The 24359-nt window shown below is 41.2% G+C and overlaps 1 protein-coding gene across 12 annotated transcripts in view; it reads left to right on the top strand.

The window, feature by feature from the left end:
- Window positions 1-24359, top strand: part of TENM1 (teneurin transmembrane protein 1) — a 393076-nt gene that overhangs the window by 286615 nt on the left and 82102 nt on the right. For all 12 annotated transcript variants that reach the window (XM_083595775.1, XM_083595774.1, XM_083595782.1 and 9 more), the window contains 3 exons: window positions 443-586; window positions 11466-11715; window positions 14971-14991. In XM_083595775.1, coding sequence (XP_083451901.1) covers window positions 443-586; window positions 11466-11715; window positions 14971-14991 — 415 coding nt within the window. The remainder of the gene's footprint in view (window positions 1-442; window positions 587-11465; window positions 11716-14970; window positions 14992-24359) is intronic.

The raw sequence follows: 24359 nt of genomic DNA, 5'->3' as shown, positions 1-24359 counted from the left end.
GGTGACATGGGAACATCCTGTTGTCTGAAGTGCAGCAGTCCCCACCGGCAGGCTTGGTCCAGGTTTGGGGGTGGGGACAGGGGTGGTTGGCAAAATGCATTTTGATGGAACCCCTGCTGAATGAGTGGAACTCCTTTGTCTTGCCTTGTGGTAGCATCAGGTGGCAGTAGTCCCAGGTAGCTCCAGGGGACTGCCTTGGAAGCTGCCATTTCACCATTCAGCTTCCAACATAGCCTCGCTCTGCGACATTATGGGAAATTAAAATAGCAGCTCCAAGACAATGGGAACGATGGGAATTGTAGGCCAACAACATCTGGAGGGCCACAGGTGCCCCATCCCTTAAACAGCGCAGGATTAATTACTGATGATTTAATCTTAACAGTTACCATGGAAAATGGGAAGAAAACCAGTCTATAATGTATTGTTCTTTATCTCTTTTCAGTGTCAGTGGGTTATGAGTATGAAACTTGTCCAAATCTGATTCTGTGGGAGAAAAGGACTGTAACGCTGCAAGGATTTGAGTTGGATGCTTCAAATCTTGGAGGCTGGTCCTTGGACAAACACCACATTTTGAATACACAAAGTGGTAAGTCAGTTGGCTATGAATTAAGCAGCATGGAAAGGTTATTCCACCTCGCCTCCCTGCAAAATAGAAAATTACTAATGATAATAACATTCCTAACTTCAGAGGGTATTATGTCTGGTCAGAAAAGTCTGCTGAATCCTGTGGTTTTCCAGCTCACCTGCAGAATCATAGATGTATAGAGTTGGAAGGGAACCAACTTTTCCCGCCCTTTGCATAATAGATGCTATTTAGTTCAGGCATTGACTACTGCATCACTGATAGATGGCCATCCAGACTCTGATTAAATACCTCCAGCAAAGGAGTGCACACCACTTCTTCCTGATACAGAGGGTTGCACTGTTGGACTGTTCTTAACATTCTTGTGTTCTTCTAGATACAGTTAAGGCTCTCACCGTCCTTCTAATACGCAGTACAACTAGGTAACATGTGGAATACCAACAGAGTAGCCCTATTTATCTGAATGTCTCATTGCTGGAAGTGACTAGCAGTTTGCTGAGCCAGTCACTGTAAGCAACTATTCCAAGGTCACAGCAGATGAAGTGAGGAAGACCTTTATAGGATAATAGAATATGTGCATCTACTATGGTCATAAATTGTTCCAAATAAAGTATCACTTTAATTACAGGGGTAATTAAGGAGCGGATTTTCCCTATTTTCTTGCAACATCACCCATGCCTACCCGCCTCTACTGATTTTATAGACTACGGGGGAGCCGTGCTTGAAATTCAGAATTGTCATGAGATAAGGCTAGTGGATTTTATTAAGGGACTTCTCCTCACCTTCCTCCAATAATCTGAGCACTAGTAGGATGAAGCAAAGCGTGTACTCTCAAACTTCATTAGCTGAAAGGTCAAAAAATAATGTACCACTTGATCTCAGCTAAACTCTCAAGAGCAGGTTCTCATCAGTTTGAGCCACTGAATATGAATATATATATATATATATATATATATATATATATATATATATATATACACATATATATATATATATATATACATATATATATATATGGTGAGTGTTCAACCTTTAAAAAAAAACCAAAAAACATCTGCAGTTCAGGCCACAATGTGATGTGTGAGGAATTGAAAGGCATGCAGATTTGAGTGACTTTTCATTCATAAACTTCTTCAAAAGTTTGCAGCTATTAATTATACTAGAGAATTTGTTCTGCTGGGATGCATTTGCTAGGGCAAGATGGTAAGAAATATCATTCTGCACTGCAATGATGATAATAATAATAGCATCAGAAATACTATAACAGGGACACAAGCCTTTCCCTTCATCCCTATCCAAACACAGTTCTCTCAGCTTCTTAGCTGCATATTCCTGGCAGTTATGATCCCATCAATCCTTTCCCAACATTCCCTATGATGATTATCATTCATTTATTTATTAATGCATCTCTGTCCACACACATGCAAACCACTTTTTATTAAAATCAAATTTAAATTCTGTTGATTCTCATGTGCAGGCGTTGGGTGGGTTCAGCTAGGTTTATTGAATTTATGTATCTTTTCCTGATAAAAAAAGTTTCCAAGTAATATACAGCCAAATAAAAAATGCAGCTACATAAACATGTTAAAAACAGACTTCACAGTGCAATCATATTATTGATTCTGCCCAATTCTGGGGAAACCAAAAACATTTTTGCCCAGTGCAAAAACGATGACAGAGTTGGTGCTAGGCAGGCCTCCTTGGGAAGAACAATCCAAAAGCACGAGGCTGCTACAGGGAAGACCTGTTCTCTCATCACCATCCTCTGGACCTGTCTTGAAGGTTGCACTCAAAGAAGGACCCTGAATGAGATGCCCAGGGTCTCAGAACCAGGGTCTGAGCCACAAAAGGTTTTTTAAAAGTCAAAACCAGCACTTTGAATCATGCCGAGAAACGAATCAGGCCAGAATCAATGGTCTATACTCACTCCTTGGAGTGAATTAACAATCTATCAGCTGCATTCTATACTAGCTGTAGCTTCTGAATCATCTTCAAACTCAGTCCAACGTAAATTAAATTGTAGTAGTTGGACCTGGAGGTTACCCAAGCATGCACAACTGAAGCTAGGCTATCCCTATCCTGTTGAGCTACCAGCCAAAGCTGGTATAAGGCCACTTAAAATACTTACATATAGTGGATGGAAAGGGAAATGAAGTAGGTTAAACAGACCCTGAACTGAATTGAGCAGCCTGTGAAACACCTCAGACAGAGGCAGACCACTTTCCAAAGCACAGATTTGAGATCTGAAGTGAATCTTGTGGTTGGTGTGCATCTATAATAGCTGTTGTTATCTGCTTATTACAAGAAGCATTTGTATATATTTTTTAATTAAAAAATCCATCTAGGTCAGAATACAAATTCTACAAGACAAGTGAATTAGTAAGTTGGTTGTGTATTTATATTCACGACTGGGGGGGGGGGGGAGGGGACTCAAGGCAGCTTGCAGACCGTAGGTAGGAAATCACGGTTAGAAGTAGATCACAATTTATTGGCCAAATGCAAGGACAAAAATACAGTTTTGCAAAGTCATCAGATAATAGTTGAAGAAACCTTTTAAAGAACTGTGAGTAGCTAGTGAATCAGAAAATCTTACCATTCCAATAATCACATAGCTAACTTTTCTGTTAAGTGTTCTGGCAAGGCTAGCATATCTGTCAATATATTACAGGAAGGCTCCTCGCATCCCTATTGTTGGAGCAAGTTTGTAAAAGCTTAAATTTGGGCTGAGAAGTAAAATGAATACCCTCACGCAACAATGTGGATTTTCTGTGATGTTCTGTGTGCCCAACTCGGGCTAAGTCTCAGATCAAAAAGCAGCTTTTCAGCTAAGAAATTCAACGTGATCTGGCTGCAGAGGTTCAAAATTCTCCCTTTTGGTGGGCATGATAAAAGAATTAATACCATTTTAAGGATAATCTAGTGGATCTAAGGGTTTTCTGTGCAAAGCATTGTCCAGGCAGGGCTTTAATACCAAACTACCAAGACAGAGAAGATCAGATCTCCCAAAACATCTATTTTTAGCAGAAAGCCGCTGCGTGGGGGGCACCAATATTTGATTGAAGCAGCAGTGCTGGGAGACAAGATGTTTAAACCTTTTCCCCAGCACTGTTTTCAGAATGTAAATCTCCTATTATCCCTGCTGGGGAGAAAAATACGTGTTACTTTTATTGTCCCTGTATTTGGTTCCCTAGCAGGGCTAATATCAGCTTCAGGGTTGGGGGAGTGGGATTTTGATTGGGGGAACTAAATAGGGAGGGAAAGGTTCAAGGTTAAACACCACCCTTCCCTAGTCCTGCTGTTCTGACTAAAATCAGCTGCTTAATCCCCTTCCATTGTAGAATACAAAAATGGAACTTCTGTGATACATTTGTATTGTCTCATAGATCACATTCTGGGTTGCTGTCCTGGTCAATTAAGTTCCCTGGCTTATACGTAATGGGGGATCCTGATAATACTAGCCAGGGTCTCAACAGTGAAGTCAGCATGTGGCAGGAGTGGGGAGAGGAGGAACTAGAGGAAGAGCACGCATTCACGTCAGTGGAGGCTGGGGCATTATTATGAAAGATGCACTGCTGCACCTACCTCAGTCTGCTTTCTAGGGGCAACACATCCTATTTCACCACTTGAGGTGAAACAGGAAGTGCCACCCTGCCCTGACTCAGGCTTCAGCTACTGTTGGGCTTCTTTTCTTCTTCTTTTTTTTTGCAAAAATTTTATTAGTTTTTACAATATCAATGACAAACAAAAACATAAAACAAACAAAACATAACAAACATAAATCATAACCTTATTGAAAATAAGGTTATTTACTTTGTAAAACGACTTCCTCGTTTCCCCTTAGTTGAATTTCATTGCATATCCTTATAACGGTTTTCCAAATCCCACTTTTAATACCCTTTAAATTAAACATTAACATCTTTAAATCTTCTCCTTCTTGTATTAAACATATTATTTTATCAGTTAACATAGATACAATCCTAAGCCCTTTAAGTATCTGGACGCTATTTCCAGTTATTTTAGCTTAACAAATTTAACTAAATAATCATTAAATTTCTTCCATTCTTTGTGATGTTCCTCCTCCTTCTGGTCGCGGACTCTTCCGGTTAGATCGGCTAGCTCCATACAATCCATCATCTTCATCTGCCATTCTTCTACTGTTGGTAATTCTTGAGTTTTCCACTTTTTAGCTAACAAAATACGAGCCGCAGTTGTGGCATACAGAAATATATTAACATCTTTCTTGGGCAATTCCGAACCTGTTATTCCAAGAAGAAAGGCCTCTGGTTTCTTTATAAATGTATATTTCAACATTTTTTTCAATTCATTATATATCTTTTCCCAGAAGTCTTTCACCTTGGAGCAGGTCCACCACATATGAAAGAATGTTCCTTCCTTTTCTTTACATTTCCAACATGTATTATCACAGTTATGATACATCTTTGCTAATTTTACAGGTGTCAAATACCATCTATACATAATTTTCATAATATTTTCCTTTAACAAAGTACATTCGGTGAACTTCACCCCTTTCTTCCACAATCTTTCCCAGTCCTCAAACATTATGTTATGTCCTAAATCTCTTGCCCAATCTATCATCATCGATTTAACTTGTTCATCTTTCGTATGCCAGTCCAGCAAAAGCTTGTACATTTTAGATAAGTTTTTACCTTCAGTATCTAACAACTCCATCTCCAACTTAGATTTTTCCAAGGCAAAACCATTTTTCTTATCCAGTTTATACAATTCGTTAATCTGGTGGTACTGTAGCCAATTTAGCTTAACTTTAATTTGCTCAAATGGTCTTAATTTATAGCCTTCCTCTTCCTCTATTAATAAGTCATAATATCTCAACCATTTGGTATCCATATTTAATTTTTTCTGGGCCTTTGCCTCCATTGGTGAAAGCCATCTGGGCGTCTTTCTTTCTAAAAGGTCTTTGTATTTTATCCAACCATTATACAACGATTTCCTAATTATATGATTTTTAAATGCTTTATGGGCTTTTACTTTATCATACCACAAATATGCATGCCAACCAAACACATTATCAAATCCCTCCAAATCTAGTAAATCTGTATCTTCTAATTTCATCCATTCTTTAATCCAACAAAGTGCGGCAGCTTCAAAATAGATTTTTAAGTCTGGCAGAGAGAATCCCCCTCTTTCTTTGGAATCCGTAATTTGTATTTAATTCTGGGTTTCCTCCCCTGCCAGATAAATCTAGAAAGAGCTTTTTGCCATTCTTTAAAACATTTCACATTGTCTATAATTGGGAGGGCTTGAAACAAAAAAAAACATCTTTGGCAGCACATTCATCTTAATCACAGAAATCCGGCCCATTAATGACAATTTTAAGTTAGACCACACCTCTAAATCTCTTTTAATTTCATTCCATATTTTCTCATAGTTATCCTTATACAAATTCAAATTTTTCCCAGACAGGTTCACCCCCAGATATTTAACTTTTTTCACAAAATCTAGGCCCGTTTTTTCTTGTAATATTTTCCTTTCTTCATTATCCAGATTTTTCTCTATTACTTTGGTCTTGCTCTTGTTTAATTTAAATCCTGCTACCTGACCAAACTCATGTATTAGCTCCAGTGCTTTAACTGCACTGGAGTCTGGATCTTGTAATGTCAGAACTAAATCATCAGCAAAGGCTTTTAATTTGTATTGTTTCGAACCTACTGTAATACCTTTAACTTGTTCATCTTTTCTAATCATACTTAGCAAGACCTCCAGAACTGAGATAAACAGCAGAGGAGACAGTGGACCCCCTTGCCTGGTTCCCTTCTCAATTCTAATTTCCTCTGAAACCACATTATTTACAATAATTTTAGCTTTTTGTTCTCGATAGATCATAGAATCATAGAGTTGGAAGAGACCACAAGGGCCATCGAGTCCAACCCCCTGCCAAGCAGGAAACACCATCAGAGCACTCCTGACATATGGTTGTCAAGCCTCTGCTTAAAGACCTCCAAAGAAGGAGACTCCACCACACTCCTTGGCAGCAAATTCCACTGTCGAACAGCTCTTACTGTCAGGAAGTTCTTCCTAATGTTTAGGTGGAATCTTCTTTCTTGTAGTTTGGAACCATTGCTCCGTGTCCGCTTCTCTGGAGCAGCAGAAAACAACCTTTCTCCCTCCTCTATGTGACATCCTTTTATATATTTGAACATGGCTATCATATCACCCCTTAACCTCCTCTTCTCCAGGCTAAACATGCCCAGCTCCCTTAGCTGTTCCTCATAAGGCATCGTTTCCAGGCCTTTGACCATTTTGGTTGCCCTCCTCTGGACACGTTCCAGTTTGTCAGTGTCCTTCTTGAACTGTGGTGCCCAGAACTGGACACAGTACTCCAGGTGAGGTCTGACCAGAGCAGAATACAGTGGCACTATTACTTCCCTTGATCTAGATGCTATACTCCTATTGATGCAGCCCAGAATTGCATTGGCTTTTTTAGCTGCCGCATCACACTGTTGGCTCATGTCAAGTTTGTGGTCAACCAAGACTCCTAGATCCTTTTCACATGTACTGCTCTCAAGCCAGGTGTCCCCCATCTTGTATTTGTGCCTCTCATTTTTTTTGCCCAAGTGCAATACTTTACATTTCTCCCTGTTAAAATTCATCTTGTTTGTTTTGGCCCAGTTCTCTAATCTGTCAAGGTCGTTTTGAAGTGTGATCCTGTCCTCTGGGGTGTTAGCCACCCCTCCCAGTTTGGTGTCATCTGCAAATTTGATCAGGATGCCCTTGAGTCCATCATCCAAGTCGTTGATAAAGATGTTGAATAAGACCGGGCCCAAGACAGAACCCTGTGGCACCCCACTAGTCACTCTTCTCCAAGATGAAGAGGAACCATTGATGAGCACCCTTTGGGTTCGGTCAGTCAGCCAGTTACAAATCCACTGAGTGGTAGCATAGTCAAGACCGCATTTTACCAGCTTCTTTACAAGAATATAATGGGGCACCTTGTCAAATGCCTTGCTGAAATCAAGGTAGGCTACATCCACTGCGTTCCCTTCATCTACCAGGCTTGTAATTCTGTCAAAAAACGAGATCAGGTTCGTCTGACATGACTTATTTTTCAGAAATCCATGCTGACTATTGGTGATCACAGCATTCCTTTCTAGGTGCTCACAGACTGTTTGCTCAATGATCTGCTCCAGAATCTTCCCTGGTATTGATGTCAGACTGACTGGGCGGTAATTATTTGGGTTCTCTCTTTTCCCCTTTTTGAAAATAGGGACAACATTTGCCCTCCTCCAGTCTGCCAGGACTTCGCCTGTTCTCCAGGAATTCTCAAAGATGACTGCCAGTGGTTCTGAGATCACATCTGCCAGTTCTTTTAATACTCTTGGATGCAGTTCATCTGGCGCTTTAATACCATACTTTAATACCATCACTTTAATACCATTTATAAAATCATGACCTATCCCCATTACTGTTGGGCTTCTTGCCTTCTACCCTACCAGTCTCAGTGAGCACAAACTACCCTGGATTCACAGCTTCAGAAAGAAAACTGTAATGATTGCCTGAACTGGACTATTATCTCCAAGGCAGACACCAGACATTTTGCTGCCTGAGATGGATCAGCAGGTGGCGTCCCTTCCTGTGCAGTTGAGCAAAATAATAACCATGGCCTGCAAAACTTATTTTGGCACCTGAGGCAGAAAATTTCCCAAGTACCTCGACCCCTTTCCTGTCAGTAAAACTGCAATAATAGTAAATTAAATAAATAACACTTTGTTGCCATATCGTGGCACCCACACCTCAACTGCCTGAGACAAACACCTTGCCCTTCCCAATGATAGGGCTGGCCCCAGTTTTATTCATGGAAAGAGTTTAGTAGCTGAGTCCTTTAGAAATGGGAGGTCTCAGTGTTTTTTTCTATAAAAAAAAAGTTTAAGGATACTGTTATGGGATGTTGAGCTGCTTGTGTGTAAAGTTCCTAGTCCCTCAGTGTTTGGCTAAGTCCACAAACCACTGTCTGTAACGGAGCTCCATAAGCATGGCCCCGTCAGTCGCTGGCAGAATCCGACAGTGGGTGTTTACGGAATTTCTTCCAGCATAACAGCTCCTTAACGGAAACACGTCTTCTGGACTCTCTACGTGACAATTTCCGGCGAGGAGTGGGTGTCCCTATAGGAGGTCCTGAAACCTCCTCGCTGTTCTCGCTGGAATTGTCTCTGAGCCATTCTTCTGACTCGCTTTCCCTTGGAGCTCTTTCTCGCCCCCTGCTGGTTCCCTCCTCCGCTGATAAGTCTCTCTCAACCTCTGGGAGCCCTTGCACCACCGGTTCTTCCGATGACAGTTCCCTGACAGATACTCTCATTTTGACTCAAGAAAATCACCATTTTATAGTTCAGATTGGGGAAAATAAATACAGTAAATGGACAAAAGTACAAAGATTCACAAAATGTTTAGGGGTATGCGTACCCCTACGTCCCTCCAGAAAAAAGCACTGGAAAGCCTACTTTTTGAGCTGGAATTCAGATTTCACAGATAAGGTGGCAAGGGCTGGGAATTTTTCAACTATAATTTTTAATATAATGAGATTTTGTTGCATTTTCTGATGGTGTTAGATCACGTGCGCACCCGCCCACCTCTTCATTACCTGCCTGAGACCTTTGAGATGGGTTAGGCTATGAATCTTAATGGAACAAGTACAATCCTTTCTAAGTTGTCATTTTTTGAATTTACAAATACAGTAAAACACTGGCTTCATCCTAGGGAACCTGTTTAGTGAAAGCATTGACTATTATTTGAGCATGTCAAAAATAACTATTTTGATTTGTGCTTTAAAGCACAAAGGTGTTTGGGGGGTTATTGTACCTTGCTTGTCTTTATGACACACTATTAAACCAAAGCTCCTTTCTCTTATTGTTAGCCATAAACAAAATATTTGCACGTAGACATTATTTCAAGAGAAGCAGGGTCTCTGGGGTCCTAATTATATATTGTTACTTGTGGGAGAAAGATGAAGGATTGCCTTTACATATTTAGCCATAGACAGAGGCCAACTGCTCCTGTCATTTCAGTGGATTTTAACTGCCAAGGGAGAAGGCGTTTGTGTGCATTAAGAATCCTGGCGCATTGCCAATTTGCTCTTCCAAATGCACCCAAAATTCCAAAGAGAAATAAAGCAAGCTTGTCCCTTGTTGTTCATAAAATATTGCTTCTTTCTTTCTTTCTTTCTTTCTTTCTTTCTTTCTTTCTTTCTTTCTTGAAATCTCTGGATTCAAGTTTAAGAACTACAGCTAGTTATCTTCAAGAGAAATCTGGGGGAGGTTTTTGTGTCTTGTTTTTCATTTATTTTCATATATATTTATAAACTGATAAAACAACATCCAGAATGTGGAGTTGAACATCCTAAAGAACTCTAGTGTGCTTTACAAAGAATTTTAGAAGCTCTTCTCACCATTTTCAGTTAAGGCTCTTCATTTATTTGTAGTATCCTCCTTGTTCTCAAATCTCCCACGGATCAGAGCAGTCAATTTATGAGTACTCTCAGAGACCCCCAAACCTCATATTTCCTTCAAAGAGGTCCTGGTGAGCCCTTGGTTTCTAATATAGGAGGGTTAAGACATCATGGGTTTGCAGGGGAAATTTCCTTCTCCATTTCCTCCTCCCTCAAGATCTGTTCCTGTGAGGAGTTTACTTTCCTAGCTTGCTTCTGGTTAGTGTTCTTAGAGATGTTAGCCAAAATGAGGAGGTATTATTATTATTATTATTATTATTATTATTATTAACCTGCCCTTCACCCTAATGTCCTAGGGTGGGTAACAGCATAAAACACAATATTAAAAACAGATTAAAGCACAATCATAAAAAGCAGGTCGGTCCTTAAAAATATACATGTCAAAAGCCAGAAAACAGAAGTGTGTCTTCAGCATTCTCTGGAAGTTGTGTAATGAAGGTGCAAGACACACCTCTGGGGGCTGCCACTGCCCCCTTCCCCCCCCCCCAAAAGCTCTAAGGGACGACGAAGTACCAAGAGGGTCCCCTCCACCAATCTCAGCACCCAAGAGGTTCTATAGGGAAGGAGGCAGTCTGTTCAATATTTGAGCACCCTCTCTTTAATTGCAAAAAAGGTTCCCCAGACCAATAGAGAACAACCAATAATAAAATGGTCCTTGTCCTCAGAATTTGAAAGAAAAAACACAGAATGAAAGGGGATGGGGGGGAGGAAGAAAGGAAACTTTGGCACTGGCTATTAGTTACAAAAATCATTTCTTAGTTTTAAAAAATCTGGCAGGGAGAGTGGAAGCAGGCGCTTCTCTGGTTGACTGATGAGGCTAGATTGGTCTCTTCCTTGGAATGATGTTATTCTATGAGGGACACATTGCTCATCCTTGAAAAAACAAAATTAATACACTCCTTCTGAAATCCATCACAGTATCTTTTCACATTATTTATCAAGCTCAACAAGCACTAAAATAAGCGGGTTGTTTCTTATCCTTTTGATTCAGGGCCACTTGTACCTTCTAGAGAACTTTAGAACATTTTTCAGAAGTAGTATCTAAGGGTGAAAATAAACATATATGTGGCCTTACATTGTTTAATTACATCATGGTGCAGTTCTTAAGAAGGCATGATTCATGTTGTTGTAAAGGTTATTATAATGAGATGGAGAAATGTGAAGCACAGCTATTCAAAGTTTAAAGAATTTTGAGCAACAAGATCATTAGGATCTCCCAAGATTTTGCATATGTCTCATTTTAGAAATATTTACCAGTGAAAGCTATTTTAACAAATTTTATAGGTAGGATCATATTAATATACTGCAAATAAAAAGCTTACATTGTGTTCAATGTGAACAGAACTGGACAAAATACTGTGTGTAATGGCATGTGCTTATTATATGCTTGTGTTTTTAAACCAGGTATTGTCCATAAAGGAAATGGAGAGAATATATTCATCTCCCAGCAGCCCCCAGTAATCTCAACTGTCATGGGCAATGGGCACCAGAGGAGTGTTTCCTGTGCCAACTGCAATGGTCCATCTCATAGCAGTAAACTCTTTGCACCTGTCGCCTTGGCCTCTGGTACTGATGGCAGCATATACATTGGAGACTTCAATTTTGTTCGGCGGCTCCTTCCTTCAGGAAACTCTATTAGCATCCTTGAACTAAGGTAGGAAACTTCGGAGTGCTTAAAAAGAATTAATTCATATTGGAAAGCAAAGTTATAGAGAAACCACCACCACCACCCCAAAAAATGTGCTAGACTAATATCAATCAGCGGCAGACAGTGTGATGGGCAGAGGTGCATAGCTGACCTAGCTGGTGAGTTGCTGCCGGGTAGAATGAGGTTGTGGGGGGGGGGGAGGGGATGTGGTACAGATGAAATGGGTTGACTGCTGGTGCGTTTGCACCACACTGACCTCTCCACAGCCTCTCCCCCTCCAAGTAAGCGACAGCAACTCACCAGCTAGGAGGTCAGGTAAGTGCATCCGACCCACCACACTGTCCACTACTGCTAGTAATATGTACAATATTTGCTTCATGGGTGCCACTAAGGAATAGATGGGGTTTGCTTTGCCCCTCCTGTTTTTCAGATCACACATACTGTTAGATGTTAGCAGCTCCCGCATTTATGAGACGGTGACATTGCTTAGTGTGCATGCTGTGTATGCAGGTAGCGCTGAGCACTTCCCCTTTCCCTACATGCCCTGAAAGTGCTGAAGCCTTTTTGTTTGAATGTTCAATATTAACACTTCAAAAAGCCTCATGGAGAAATAAAACATAAGTGGATGATAAAATGGAAATAACGTAGGAAGGTATGAGAATGTATTTTGGTGTGTGTGTGTGTGTGTGTGTTCCCTTACAGGGAGTGGTTGGGTTCTAATTTCTCAACAAACAGGAATTTCAAGGGAAATGACATGGGTCACCTTAGAAAAGTAGGGTGGGTAGGAGGGACAGATAACGGTAAATGTACATTTTGCAAAAAAATAAAAAGGGACTTTATACATATATGGTGGAAGCCCAGAGGTTTTTTTGTTTTGTTTTTTTTTTGAATTCAGTAATATCACTCACAAATGAAATAAATGATTTGCGACTGTTTAAACAGTGTGAATCATTGATCAATGTGGATAATTCAGCGACGCCAAGAAATCATAGTATTCAAATGCTGCATAATTTAACACTAGTGAGAATCATGCTCTCAAAAACATGGAAAAGTAGCCAGAAGGCAAGGAAGAGAGAATGCGTTGCAAGCTTATAGGAACAGATGGCAAATTGTGAAATTGACAATAATGTTTTAAAAATATAGAAATTACAAAGAAAAGAGTGGGAAGCTGGAGACCAGTAATGCAATATATTAAAAGATAACTTGGGAATGAAGAAATGGGGATAGACTGTCATGTAACGTTAGCACAGCTTTCTCTTACAATGCAAATGTATCTGTTGGCAGAGTCAGTTTACTTCTGAACACCAGGTATTTGAAACCACAGGAGGGAGAGTGCTCTGGTCCTGTTCAGGCTTCCCAAAGGCGTCTCGTTGGCTCCTGTGAAAACAGAATGCTGGGCTAGATGGGCCATTGGCCTGATCCAGCAGGCTCTTCTTATGTTCTTATAGTAATTTTTGTTCCATTCAGGAACTTAATGTATGTGTGTAAAATGAGTGTAATAAATAAATCATATATTTAAAGAAAGGAAGGGACGCAGGTGGCGCTGTGGGTTAAACCACAGAGCTTAGGACTTGCCTATCAGAAGGTCGGAGGTTCGAATCCCCGTGACGGGGTGAGCTCCCGTTGCTCGGTCCCTGCTCCTGCCAACCTAGCAGTTCAAAAGCACATCAAAGTGCAAGTAGATAAATAGGTACTGCTCCAGCGGGAAGGTAAACGGTGTTTCCGTGCGCTGCTCTGGTTCGCCAGAAGTGGCTTAGTCATGCTGGCCACATGATCCGGAAGCTGTACGCCGGCTCCCTCGGTCAATAAAGCGAGATGAGCACCGCAACCCCAGAGTGAGTCACGACTGGACCTAATGGTCAGGGGTCCCTTTACCTTTGTATTTAAAGAAAAGAAAAAGGCACATGGAGTACCCATAGTTCATTCCTTCCACATTTTACATTTCTGAATAGCTCCAAAAAGGCTATTGCAGCCCAACCTTAGATGCCACAAACTCAAACCATCAGTTCTTTCTCAGTTCAAACTTCAAAACTCCTTTTCCACCCACCACAGATCCTACCTTGTAGGCTAAATGCCCATTCGGGGGGGGGGGGGAGTTTGAATCATTAGCTCCCACTCAGGAAACATAACCCTATAATCCCTGACTATTAGAGAGCAATCAGTTTAGCAAAGTATAGTTGCCCAACTGCTGTAATAATGCATTCTAATTTATCTGCCGAGAAAACATAATAGGATAGTTCAGGAAAGCGTGCTGAGAATTGGACCCAAGTCCCTGAATTAGCAATCATCATCATCATCCATCAAAAGCTATACTAAAGGCTACCCCAGACTATAGCATAGGCAAACGCTTGCACCTGTGTTGCAATGTTATGTTACCATGTTGCATCAGATATGGGCTTGTCTGCCCTTTGCTTTTCCTGCAACTAGAAGCAGAGCAAACGTCAGTCCATGTAAAACTCAATTTATGTTCATTCTGATTCAGTGGTAAGGATCAGGTTTTCCTGGAGGAAAGCAATGGGGCAAGCTGAAGTGTGGACATGCCCTAATAATAATTGCCCTAAAATGCCCTAAAAATAATTCCCACGAAGCTACTAACATGAGTTTGACCAAACTGCGGGAGGCAGTGGAAGATAGGAGTGCCTGGCGTGCTCTGGTCCATGGGGTCATGAAGAGTCGGACATGACTAAATGACTAAACAACAACCTTTCTTAGGGCCACATGCCTGTGATGGGCAGGGCCAGAAGCAAAACTGGGTGGAACAACAAATGTAAATTTTACCTTTTGTATAGTAGTCTGGTTTTAAAACAAACATTCACAAGCCCCTCTCTGCTATCCAGAATGGGGCATTATTCGAATTCCAGGACATGCTGCAGCGAGATGAAAACACTCAGGCTTTGAAGCAGGACTAGTGAGGAAAGAGGATGTGATCTGGAGCCAGTTTTGAGGAGCAAACAAAGGACCACATTTGGCCCCTCAGGCCTGAGACTCACCCCCCACCCCAAATCTACACCCTCATAAAACAGCATCCTTTACTTCCTCCCCTCCATCTCCCACTGCCCAAACACATATTGTCTCATCATGTCATATATGTCATATGGCTTCTATGGTCTGTATGGTAGTTAGCATACAACTTGATCTAAATAAACATTAATCAGCACCTTTTGCTACTTACTAAAAATTTGTTTACTTTTCTAATCCACACTAATAATTTCTGTTCTATTTTCTTTTTTGTGTGGTACCCGCACGAATATGCCGTTGAAGGAACAGAGACACAAGACACAGGTAAGAAAACTGGGGAGGAGCGATAGGGTCTTTGATAGGAATTTGGTTTCCAGATTCTGAATTAACACATAGCTCTTTGTATGTGGTTAGCTTTGTACAGAATATTTATAGAAACGTTGCAAGTTTAGTATCCGGGCATTCCCCTTCATAATGGTTCCAGTTCAGGGGCTTATATGGCCAAAAGATAGGATATAAATAAATGCATGAAAAATACAGCTTTTAATGGGGCACCCCTGATACACAAGACTTTACCTGGACACTTTCTCCACATGAGTGATCTACACTATAATAATACCTAAATGTTACAGCAGAAGTGGAGAAGCCTTTCAAGCTGACAGCCACATTTTCTTGGGGGTAGACTTGTGGAAGCCGCATGCCAGTAGTGGTCAGAGCTGGAGGCAAGAAGTAGGCAGGGCAATGGAATATGATTATCACACAAAAGCCAGTTCTCTATACACACACACACATCGCTCTATCCCAACAAGCAAGAGACATTACTCCAATTCAAGAAGACATTCCAGCCAGGCATTAGCACTCAATAAGGCTTTGGGCTTGGCCCATGAGAGATGTGGCCTGGGGCTTAAGGCCATAGCATGCGGGGTCCTGAGGAAGGACACTGCCTGTTAATAATAGCTAAATGTACATTATGTGTTATCTACATGGACAATAATAGGGACGCGGGTGGCGTTGTGGGTAAAACCTCAGTGCCTAGGACTTGCCGATCGCATGGTCGGCGGTTCGAATCCCCGCGGCGGGGTGAGCTCCCATCGTTCGGTCCCAGCTCCTGCCCACCTAGCAGTTCGAAAGCACGTCAAAGTGCAAGTAGATAAATAGGTACCGCTTTACAGCAGGAAGGTAACGGCGTTTTCGTGCGCTGCGCTGGTGCTGGCTCGCCAGAGCAGCTTTGTCACACTGGCCACGTGACCCGGAAGTGTCTTCGGACAGCGCTGGCTCCCGGCCTCTTCAGCAAGATGAGCACGCAACCCCAGAGTCGGACACGACTGGCCCGTATGGGCAGGGGTACCTTTACCTTTAACTTTACATGGACAATAGCTGGACAAATGATCCTTGTGTTGAATTTTTGACATGTCCTGAGGTCTTCCTTTCTTAAGTGATCCAGACATCAGGAGTACTTGAGGCAACTTTATCAAAGAAAGGGGAAGGTGTTTATATTCCTGTATACATTTTATGCAGCACGTGGTAGGAAATAGAGGAACGTGCATGTGTAGGCTACTAGCAGAAGCACCGCCTTGGACCAAAGATTGTGTGGGACCAGTGGTGCAGCGCAGGTTTCGGGAGGTGGCCTGGCCCAGCTCTGTGCAGCATCAAAGGCAGGCTTCTCCTGAGCGTGAGAAAGGAAGCTCTTCTCAAGGAAGCTCAACATTCCAGAGTTTGGAAACTGGCCAGACACTTTTTATTTCAGAAGGCAATTGGGGAGGAATGGCATTTTCAATTGTTGTACCAGTTTGGCTGCAGATAAATTTCAACACATAAGTATCTACCTGCCTGTGTATAGAGGCTGTGTATAGAGGCAGCTGTGCAACTGGGTGCCTCAGTTGCATGGATCCCCTCCCCCCCCCCCAAATACCAGCAGCTGCTTGCAAATTAAAATTTTTCAACATGTGGTTGTTGCAGGAAGAAGATGCAAAAGTGGAGGTAACGCTAAAAACATGGCCCCACTCTGCTGCCATCACAGATATAAACTACATATGAAAAAATGTGAAAAGGTCTCTATATAGTTCACCATGTGAAGATATGTTCTCAAAGCTTCTCAGCCTTGAAAGTTTGTGGTATGGAAAGAAAATCTGTTTCACCGCAGTCCTATGACTACTCAGAAGTAAGCTCCACTGAGTTCAATGAAACTTGCTCCCAAGTGTGTTTAGGACAGCAGTCACACTTACTTGGGGGTAAGCTCCATCAAGTGTGACTTACTCCTGCCAACCTAGCAGTTCAAAAGCATACAAGCATGAGTAGATAAATAGGTCCCACTGTGGCGGGAAGGTAAACAGCGTTTCCATGCACACTGACACTCGTCACAGTGTCCCATTATGCCAGAAGTGATTTAGTCATGCTGGCCACATGACCCGGAAAGCTGTCTGTGGACAAACACCAGGTCCCTCAGCCTGAAGCGAGATGAGCTCCGCACCCAATAGTCTAGTTGTCCTTTACCTTTTACATGTACCTACTTCTGGGTAGACATGCATAGGATTGTAGGAAGGTGCCCAGAGGATCATGGCTACCCCTCTAATTTGTTGGTAAGATTACAGCTTTGTTTTTGGAAAAGATAATAATCTAAAGGGTTACTATTGCCTTATTTTTGTTTGTGGTTTAAGTGCGTATTTTTAATTGAACCTCATTCTAGGGGCTTATGTAAATGATGAGGCAAGGTAGAAATTTAATAGACAAGTAAATACTCTTTTGTATCAAATTATCTTTGTTGCCTTTTGCAACCAAGGCTTAACATTAAAAGGTCCTGCATGCATACAATTTGCTATAATAATATTTTCCATTTGCCTTTTTGGTTTTCAAAAGTGCATTAAGCCTGAAATTGAAAGGGGGAGAGTACATTTTTTTTCCCTTGTGCTATTTGTTAACAAAATGTTTAATTCTCTTCTGCAACAGAATTTCCAAAGTGTGGTCATTATTTTAAAAAATTGCTTCTGTCCAATTCACAGTTAAGTTGCTTGTCAAATTGCTGCCCCCAAAAGTGATGCTGTGTATAAGCAATAATTACCGTACTTATTTGCCAAACTGCATTGTGTGTTCAGACCCAGAAACCTCCCCCTTAAATAAATTCACACTTGACTCAAATTTTGGTTTTGGTTTTTGGCAGAATTTAGGCCACAACTTTATTGATTACAGAAAGTGAGTAGCTCCCTGCCATGCAGGTAGCGCTGACCCAGGATTCCAGCATAGGTCAGCCAAGGGTGAACACCTGGATAAGCGGAAAGCCGGGAACAGGTTACCTCCGCCACCCAAATGTCCCCCTGGACTCAGGCACGGGCATAACCTCCTCTTGGGTTGACCAAACCATTGAGTCCCTGGATTCCTTTAACAGAATACCCTTCACATAGGGATGGCGAGAGCGTTCTCCCATCCCTATCACCTGAACCAGAGCCTATCCGCAACCTAACAAATTGTGACAATTTGCTACGCAGCAGGCGAAACCCAGATGGCAACAGCCAATCAGCCAAGTGGAGAAAATTCCTGCCTTGCCCCTGTCCCAATGACAGACGACACACGACGGCATAGCAAGTGCAACACCCTAAAAGTAGGGAGAGGTTGGCGGGTGTTCCGAATGCACACACTGAAAGAGGAAGCTCTGGGTCACGTGCATGGGTATAAATAGGTCCCTCGAACCGTTTGGACTGTGTCCCATTGGCCAGATTATACCCAGCTACGAGGGACCTACCAATCGGATGTTGTGGCTGATCAATCATACCCACCCACAACACAGGGTGTCAGTTTCCAGGTCTCACCGCAATATGTGGCCTCTTTAAGGGAGGACCCGATTTGTCACAACTGGCTTAAATAAAGAGATGCATGGTGAACTGGAGATAACCTCTCTGAGGTAATTATGAGGGAAAGCTATTAAAAAATGCTATATGCATAGTGTTACTGTAGCTTCTGAATTCATACCTAAATTAGAAGGCTACATATGTATTTTGGAGTCTGGTAAATTCTGCCCTCACTCCTGCCCCGTCCAGGTAAGCTGCAGCAACACCTGTCTCAGGTGTGGCAGCTCTTTGACTAGGGATAGAAGAAGGCATCAGTCTCTGTTCCACCCCAAGTACATCACATGCAGTGTTATTTCTGTTCCGCTGCAGTTCGGCTTTGGGCAAAAACTACGTTATTCGTCTTAGCTGTCTATTGTGTCAGAAGTGTATGTAATTAATTATATTATTATGCTTTATTATCTTATTTCTGTTCTGGATATGGGATGAATAAGCGAACATCGGTAATTCCCACTGAAAGTCTATGACATCCCTATATCTGACACTCCCCCACCACACAGGCGGAGTGGGAGGAGTGTAGAATTTTTGGACAACCAATGCAGCCATACCTGGCTGTCTTAATTGGCTTTCTGATAGGATTAATCTGATGGAATCAAGCTAGTAACTTCTAAGGTCATTAGTGATGCTGGGAGCAGGGGCTACAAGTACATGGAATCTAAATGAGTGCATTTCAATGAATTAGTTTTATAAGTTTTCTCCCTCCCCCCCAAAAAATATTTAATGTCACGTATAGGGCACACAATTCTCCGTTTAAAAGACCTAATCATACTTCTTGGCTACCACCCTAATGAGAGGAGCTAATTCCTCTACCAACAACAGCTACCTATTTTTGCATGATTCAGAGTGGAATCCTGTGACTTCTCTTGATCCCTCATTTTATTTCTGCCCCTTTTCCTTCAGAATTACTCTCTTATTGCATTGCTCAGTTTTGTCTTCTTGGTCAAATAATGTGACCAATGTCTGCCCTGAACCAAACTAACTTGTAGTCAACAACTATGAGGAAACTGTGTTGTCAATGGATGATAATAGATACATTGTAGCAGCCATCTCTAATTAGTAAATTCTTAATTCCACATGCTTCTTCTAATAATTCTTCATTATGGAAGTTCAATATTCTACCTGACCCTCTATTAGAACTCTCTTGACAACAATATAAACTTACATATTGGCAAAAATGCAGGTGATATCATTGAAGAAGTTAAGCATCAATCTAAGCTCGTAAAAGTTATCACTCTTAACTTTCCTTTTTGGCTCTAGAATTAATCAGTAATATAGACAGGTATTACATAGATTTGATACAGGTATTGAACTGGAGTTGCCCACTTGGCAGAGAGACATAAAAACTGATATACAACAGCAAATTGCCAAAGGTTTCACACTGTGGCAATTGCCACACCAGGCTTCATTTTATTAAAAGCAATTTAATTGCTTTCATTGCTCTCTGGAATGAAAGCTGAAAAGCATAACAATAGAACTGATATAGAATTGGGGGTGTAAGCGAATTCCATCAGAAATGGAAGTGGGTGTGGAAGATGCCATAGTTTACATATTCAAGATCAGAAATGGAATTCCGACCTCAGTTCCACAATACATTTCCAGAATTCTCATGTTTGAGGTCAGAAATGGAAATACTATGAACATACACCATCATTCAATGTTGTTGTTTTTAGTCTGACAATATTACATAAGTAATTGAGCCATTTAATTTTCTGCATTTGTAATTTTTCCCTTTCATTGAAATGCAATGAGGTTCATTTCAGCCATAGAGGATAGCAAGAATAACACAGGTTTTAGCAAAGCTGAATTGCAGCAGAACAGAAACAGGTTGGGATGGAAGTCACTGTCTCCTTATACCCTTATACTGAATGTTGGTGATTAGAAGCATAAAATTAAAGACTAGATCTGGTATGGGGGACCTCAAGCCCGAGGGTCAAAGGTTGCTCTTATGGCCTGTCTCTGTATCATGCCTTTGCTCAAGGCAGAAACATTTACTGACCCAGCTCCATGCCTTCGTCCTTTAGTGCTTTTGAGTCACTGAACTATGATTATGCCTCTTGCTTGCCTCAATGGAGGAAGAAACATGAGGGGGTGGATGACCTCTGACTTTTGTGTTGCTGGAATATAGTCTATTGTGTAAAGGTGGTGAGAATGGAGCTAGCAATAGAGATGGCAATATTAACCAGATTCATGTTTAACCAGAGGTGTATACTCAGTGTGATCTCGTTTACTGTGCTGATTTCATATGACTGGTTACTTTAAGTGTTTTAAAAACATGAGCAGTTTATTTGTCTGCTCCTGTGTAATATTGTTGTCTCATTATTGAGATAATGTGTGTAGTGCAGAATTGCATCAGAGAGCTCATATCTGTAATATATTTTGCCAACATATATTGGTGAAAGTCACCACCTATCAACTTCCACCTGCATCTGAGTGTTGGGTCCACATCTGGATTGTGGTGATTATAGATACAAGTAATTGAAATGCTCACCCCAGTCAACAGCACAAAACATGGATATTGTGGAGGAAATTGTATTTGTACAGGTGTAACTTTTTTCAGGAGAACAAATCCTTGAATTATGGAGAAATTTAAAATGCAGATGGGAGAACAGCAATAGTAGATTGTGGGATGAGGTGGTGGTGCTAACCTAACCTCTGGTAAGTTGTGTTGCTGCTGTTACCAGGCGGTAAAGGGGGAGAGACAAGGTGGTGCCAAGGTTAGTATGATGCAAATGCACCTGTGGAAGCACCAAATGGATTCTGCCTGTGCGTTTCCACCATGCTAACCTCACCAGTTCCTTGCCCCTTTCCTTCTGCCTCCCAGTAAGCAGTAGCAACATGACCAACTGGAGGTCTGTTTAGTACCCCCACCCCATTATACCATTCAATTATAGAGACCATATTCCACCAAGTTTTGAGTTCTTACAAATGAAATCCCATTCAGACAAGATGAGATGAAGCAAATTATATATTAACAAAATCTATAACAAAGATAAGGAACCTGTGGACCTCCAGATGTTATTGGAAAGCTCCAGTCACCCCCAGCCAGCATGACTGGTGGTCAGGGATGATGGGAGTTGGAGTCCAGCAACATGTGGAGGGCCAAGGGTGGCAACCCCAATGTACAAGACATGACTAAAGTGTGAATGTGAGTGTAACAAGTAGCAAATTAAGTGGTGAACTGGGCACAAAACCTATAGGTAAACACTTATATTGATTATTTCATAAATGTGGGAACATGAGTCCTCTTCAGATGTTAAGAAGTTGTTAAGTTGTAAGCTGACATTGCCACATTGAGTATCAAGGGCTGAATGGAACTTGTAAGCATGTTTGCCTGAGATGAACTAATCTCCCTTAGATCATGAACCACTGATGGGATCACTTGGAAGGCACTACGTTAGCAAAATTTGTATTATACTTGATATTTAAGTCCTTTGCAACACCTTCACTTGAGTGCTTGCACATGGCTGCATGGAAAGGATTACAGTCTGCTGACACTGGGATTTAGCAGGAACACATAAATATGTTCTCTATATAATTGACGTCATTCTTAGTTGGGAATACTGTTGCAAAAGAACTTGTTCCAGCTGTTCTTGTTGGAAGCTCTTGCTGAGAAGAAAAAAAGCCAAGAAGCTTTCCTTAGGTCATGCACTAATCAAATATTTTTTTGAGGAAAAACAGCTGGAACTGGACGATTCCACTCCCCCAAGCTATTCAAAGACTTGAGAGCAATCCTACTATCTTCCTGAGATAATATATAAAGCTGCTAATCAGCAGAAAGCATCATTCAAGCACCATGCTTGAGTACATGCTTCTTATTTCTTATTTGTTATTTGTTAATGATTGTTCTTTGAGTTGATTGCTTATTTCTCACACTCTCATTCCCCTGCAATTGAAAACTTTTGAATCAAGCCGATCCAGCTTTATCTGAACCACCACAAATCACTGTCATTATGCTTGCTTGCTTGCTTGTGTGCCCATCCACAAGGAGGGAGCCCAGTGATTACATCAGCCAGCCTAAAGGACCCTAACATTGCATGACAGTACATAACCCCAAATAAACTTCATAAAGTGGTTAATGGTCATAATTCTACTTGTTGCAAGTGCATTAAAGAAACAGGGGGCCATTCCCAATAGCAGCTGATAACTGGATAAACAAAGAAATGTATTAGTAGAATTCCCAGATTAAGTCTGAAACTTGGCGCTCTAAAAAATAAATATTATTTTTTATTTTGCATATAATAAAAACATAAACAGGAGTAAGAAGCTGCAATGGTTCTTATTCAAAATATTGGAGAAGTTATAATAGTGTGTCCCTTAAAGTCAGGAGTAGGGAACTTCAGACCAAAGGGCCAAATGTGGGCTTCTAGACCTCTCTGTATGACTCTTGGGACTCTGTTCAGGCACCACACACCTCACCAGGCCGTATCTCTTACTGCTTCTGCTCTGTGCCCTCATTGAGTGCTTTGTTCTGACTGGAATATGTCATTGAACTGTGATAATAATGTGTTATGTACTGAGTTGAATAGGATCCAAACTGCAGCAGTCTGATTGGTCCTAGAACAATAGGATTCAGAATGCAGCAGTCTGATTGGTCCTAGAACAATGCAGCAGTTTGATTGGTTGGCAGGAACCACCCAATCATGCTCCAGATATAAGTGAATCCACAACCTGATTGGCTTACAGTAGAATTCCAGAATGAGCCAATCATGTGCAGCCCATTGTGTAAATAATGTATATAAAGCAGATACTTTGAGGGGACATTCATTCATTCCTCCTCACCACTATGAGCGGAATAAAGAGCATGAAATCACTTTGCGACTCTGAGTATATTTCATAATGCCTCTTGCTTGTGGGGGTGGAGATTTCAGAAATATGGGTGGGTGTCAAAAACCTTTGACTTTTGGATGGGTAAAATATAGCCTACCAGCCAATAATTTGATGGTTTCCCTTATCATAATGCATCAAGCAGCCCTGGAAAACATTTATATTAAAGGGTGAGATATAAATTCATAAGAAGGATGTGGTTTTATTTCATTATTGGTGCAACAACTGTGGAGTTCCCTCAGCAAGAAAGTTCACCTGGTCAAGATATTTTTTCCTTCTCCCAGGCATTCTTTGAAATATACCCGGAGTCCTGTAGTGATTTCATGCTCTTTATTGCAGCTTGTAAAACAGTGATTTGAATTGACCCCCAAACCTCAGGCTTTTATATACATTATTTACACAATGAGTCCCGTCTGATTGGCTGATTCTGCTTCCCTCTTGGAGCCTGATTGGTCTTTTCCTGCAGGCCAATCAGTTGTTGCATTCTAGGATCCTATTTGCCTATTGTTCTAGGATCCAAGCTTAGTACATAATATTTTTATTTATTAATTTAGATTTGCCAGAAAGGAAAATATATTTTGAAGACTGTTACTGAGGTATCAGAAATTCTTCTGAAGTTGTGGTGAATTTTTAGAAAGTGGGTTGGGGTTTATTATTATTATTATTATTATTATTATTATTATTATTATTATTATTTTCCAGCTGGCAATGCATTGAGTTTGAGATCATTGAGAATGTCTTGAAGAATAACCATATCTTGGTGCAGGGATGGGCAATCTGTAGCCTTCCAGATGTTGTTGAACTGCAGCATGCATCATCCCTCACCACTGGTCATAGTTTGTAGGACTGATGGGATATGAAGTCCAGCAATGTCAGTTATATACAGAGGAGTACCACATGCTTTCTATCCTTCCTGCAGGAATCCTTCCACGCCAGTTGCCATACAGTGCCCTACAGTGTAGCAACTTTTCACTTCCATATAATATGTGGGTTTTATTTTGAATTGCAGCCCTTGATATAAAAATGATG

Source organism: Podarcis filfolensis (assembly GCF_964270895.1).
Source record: "Podarcis filfolensis genome assembly, chromosome: Z".
In the NCBI taxonomy this organism is placed as follows: Eukaryota; Metazoa; Chordata; class Lepidosauria; order Squamata; family Lacertidae; genus Podarcis; species Podarcis filfolensis.
This window is presented reverse-complemented; position numbering and strand designations above follow the sequence as displayed.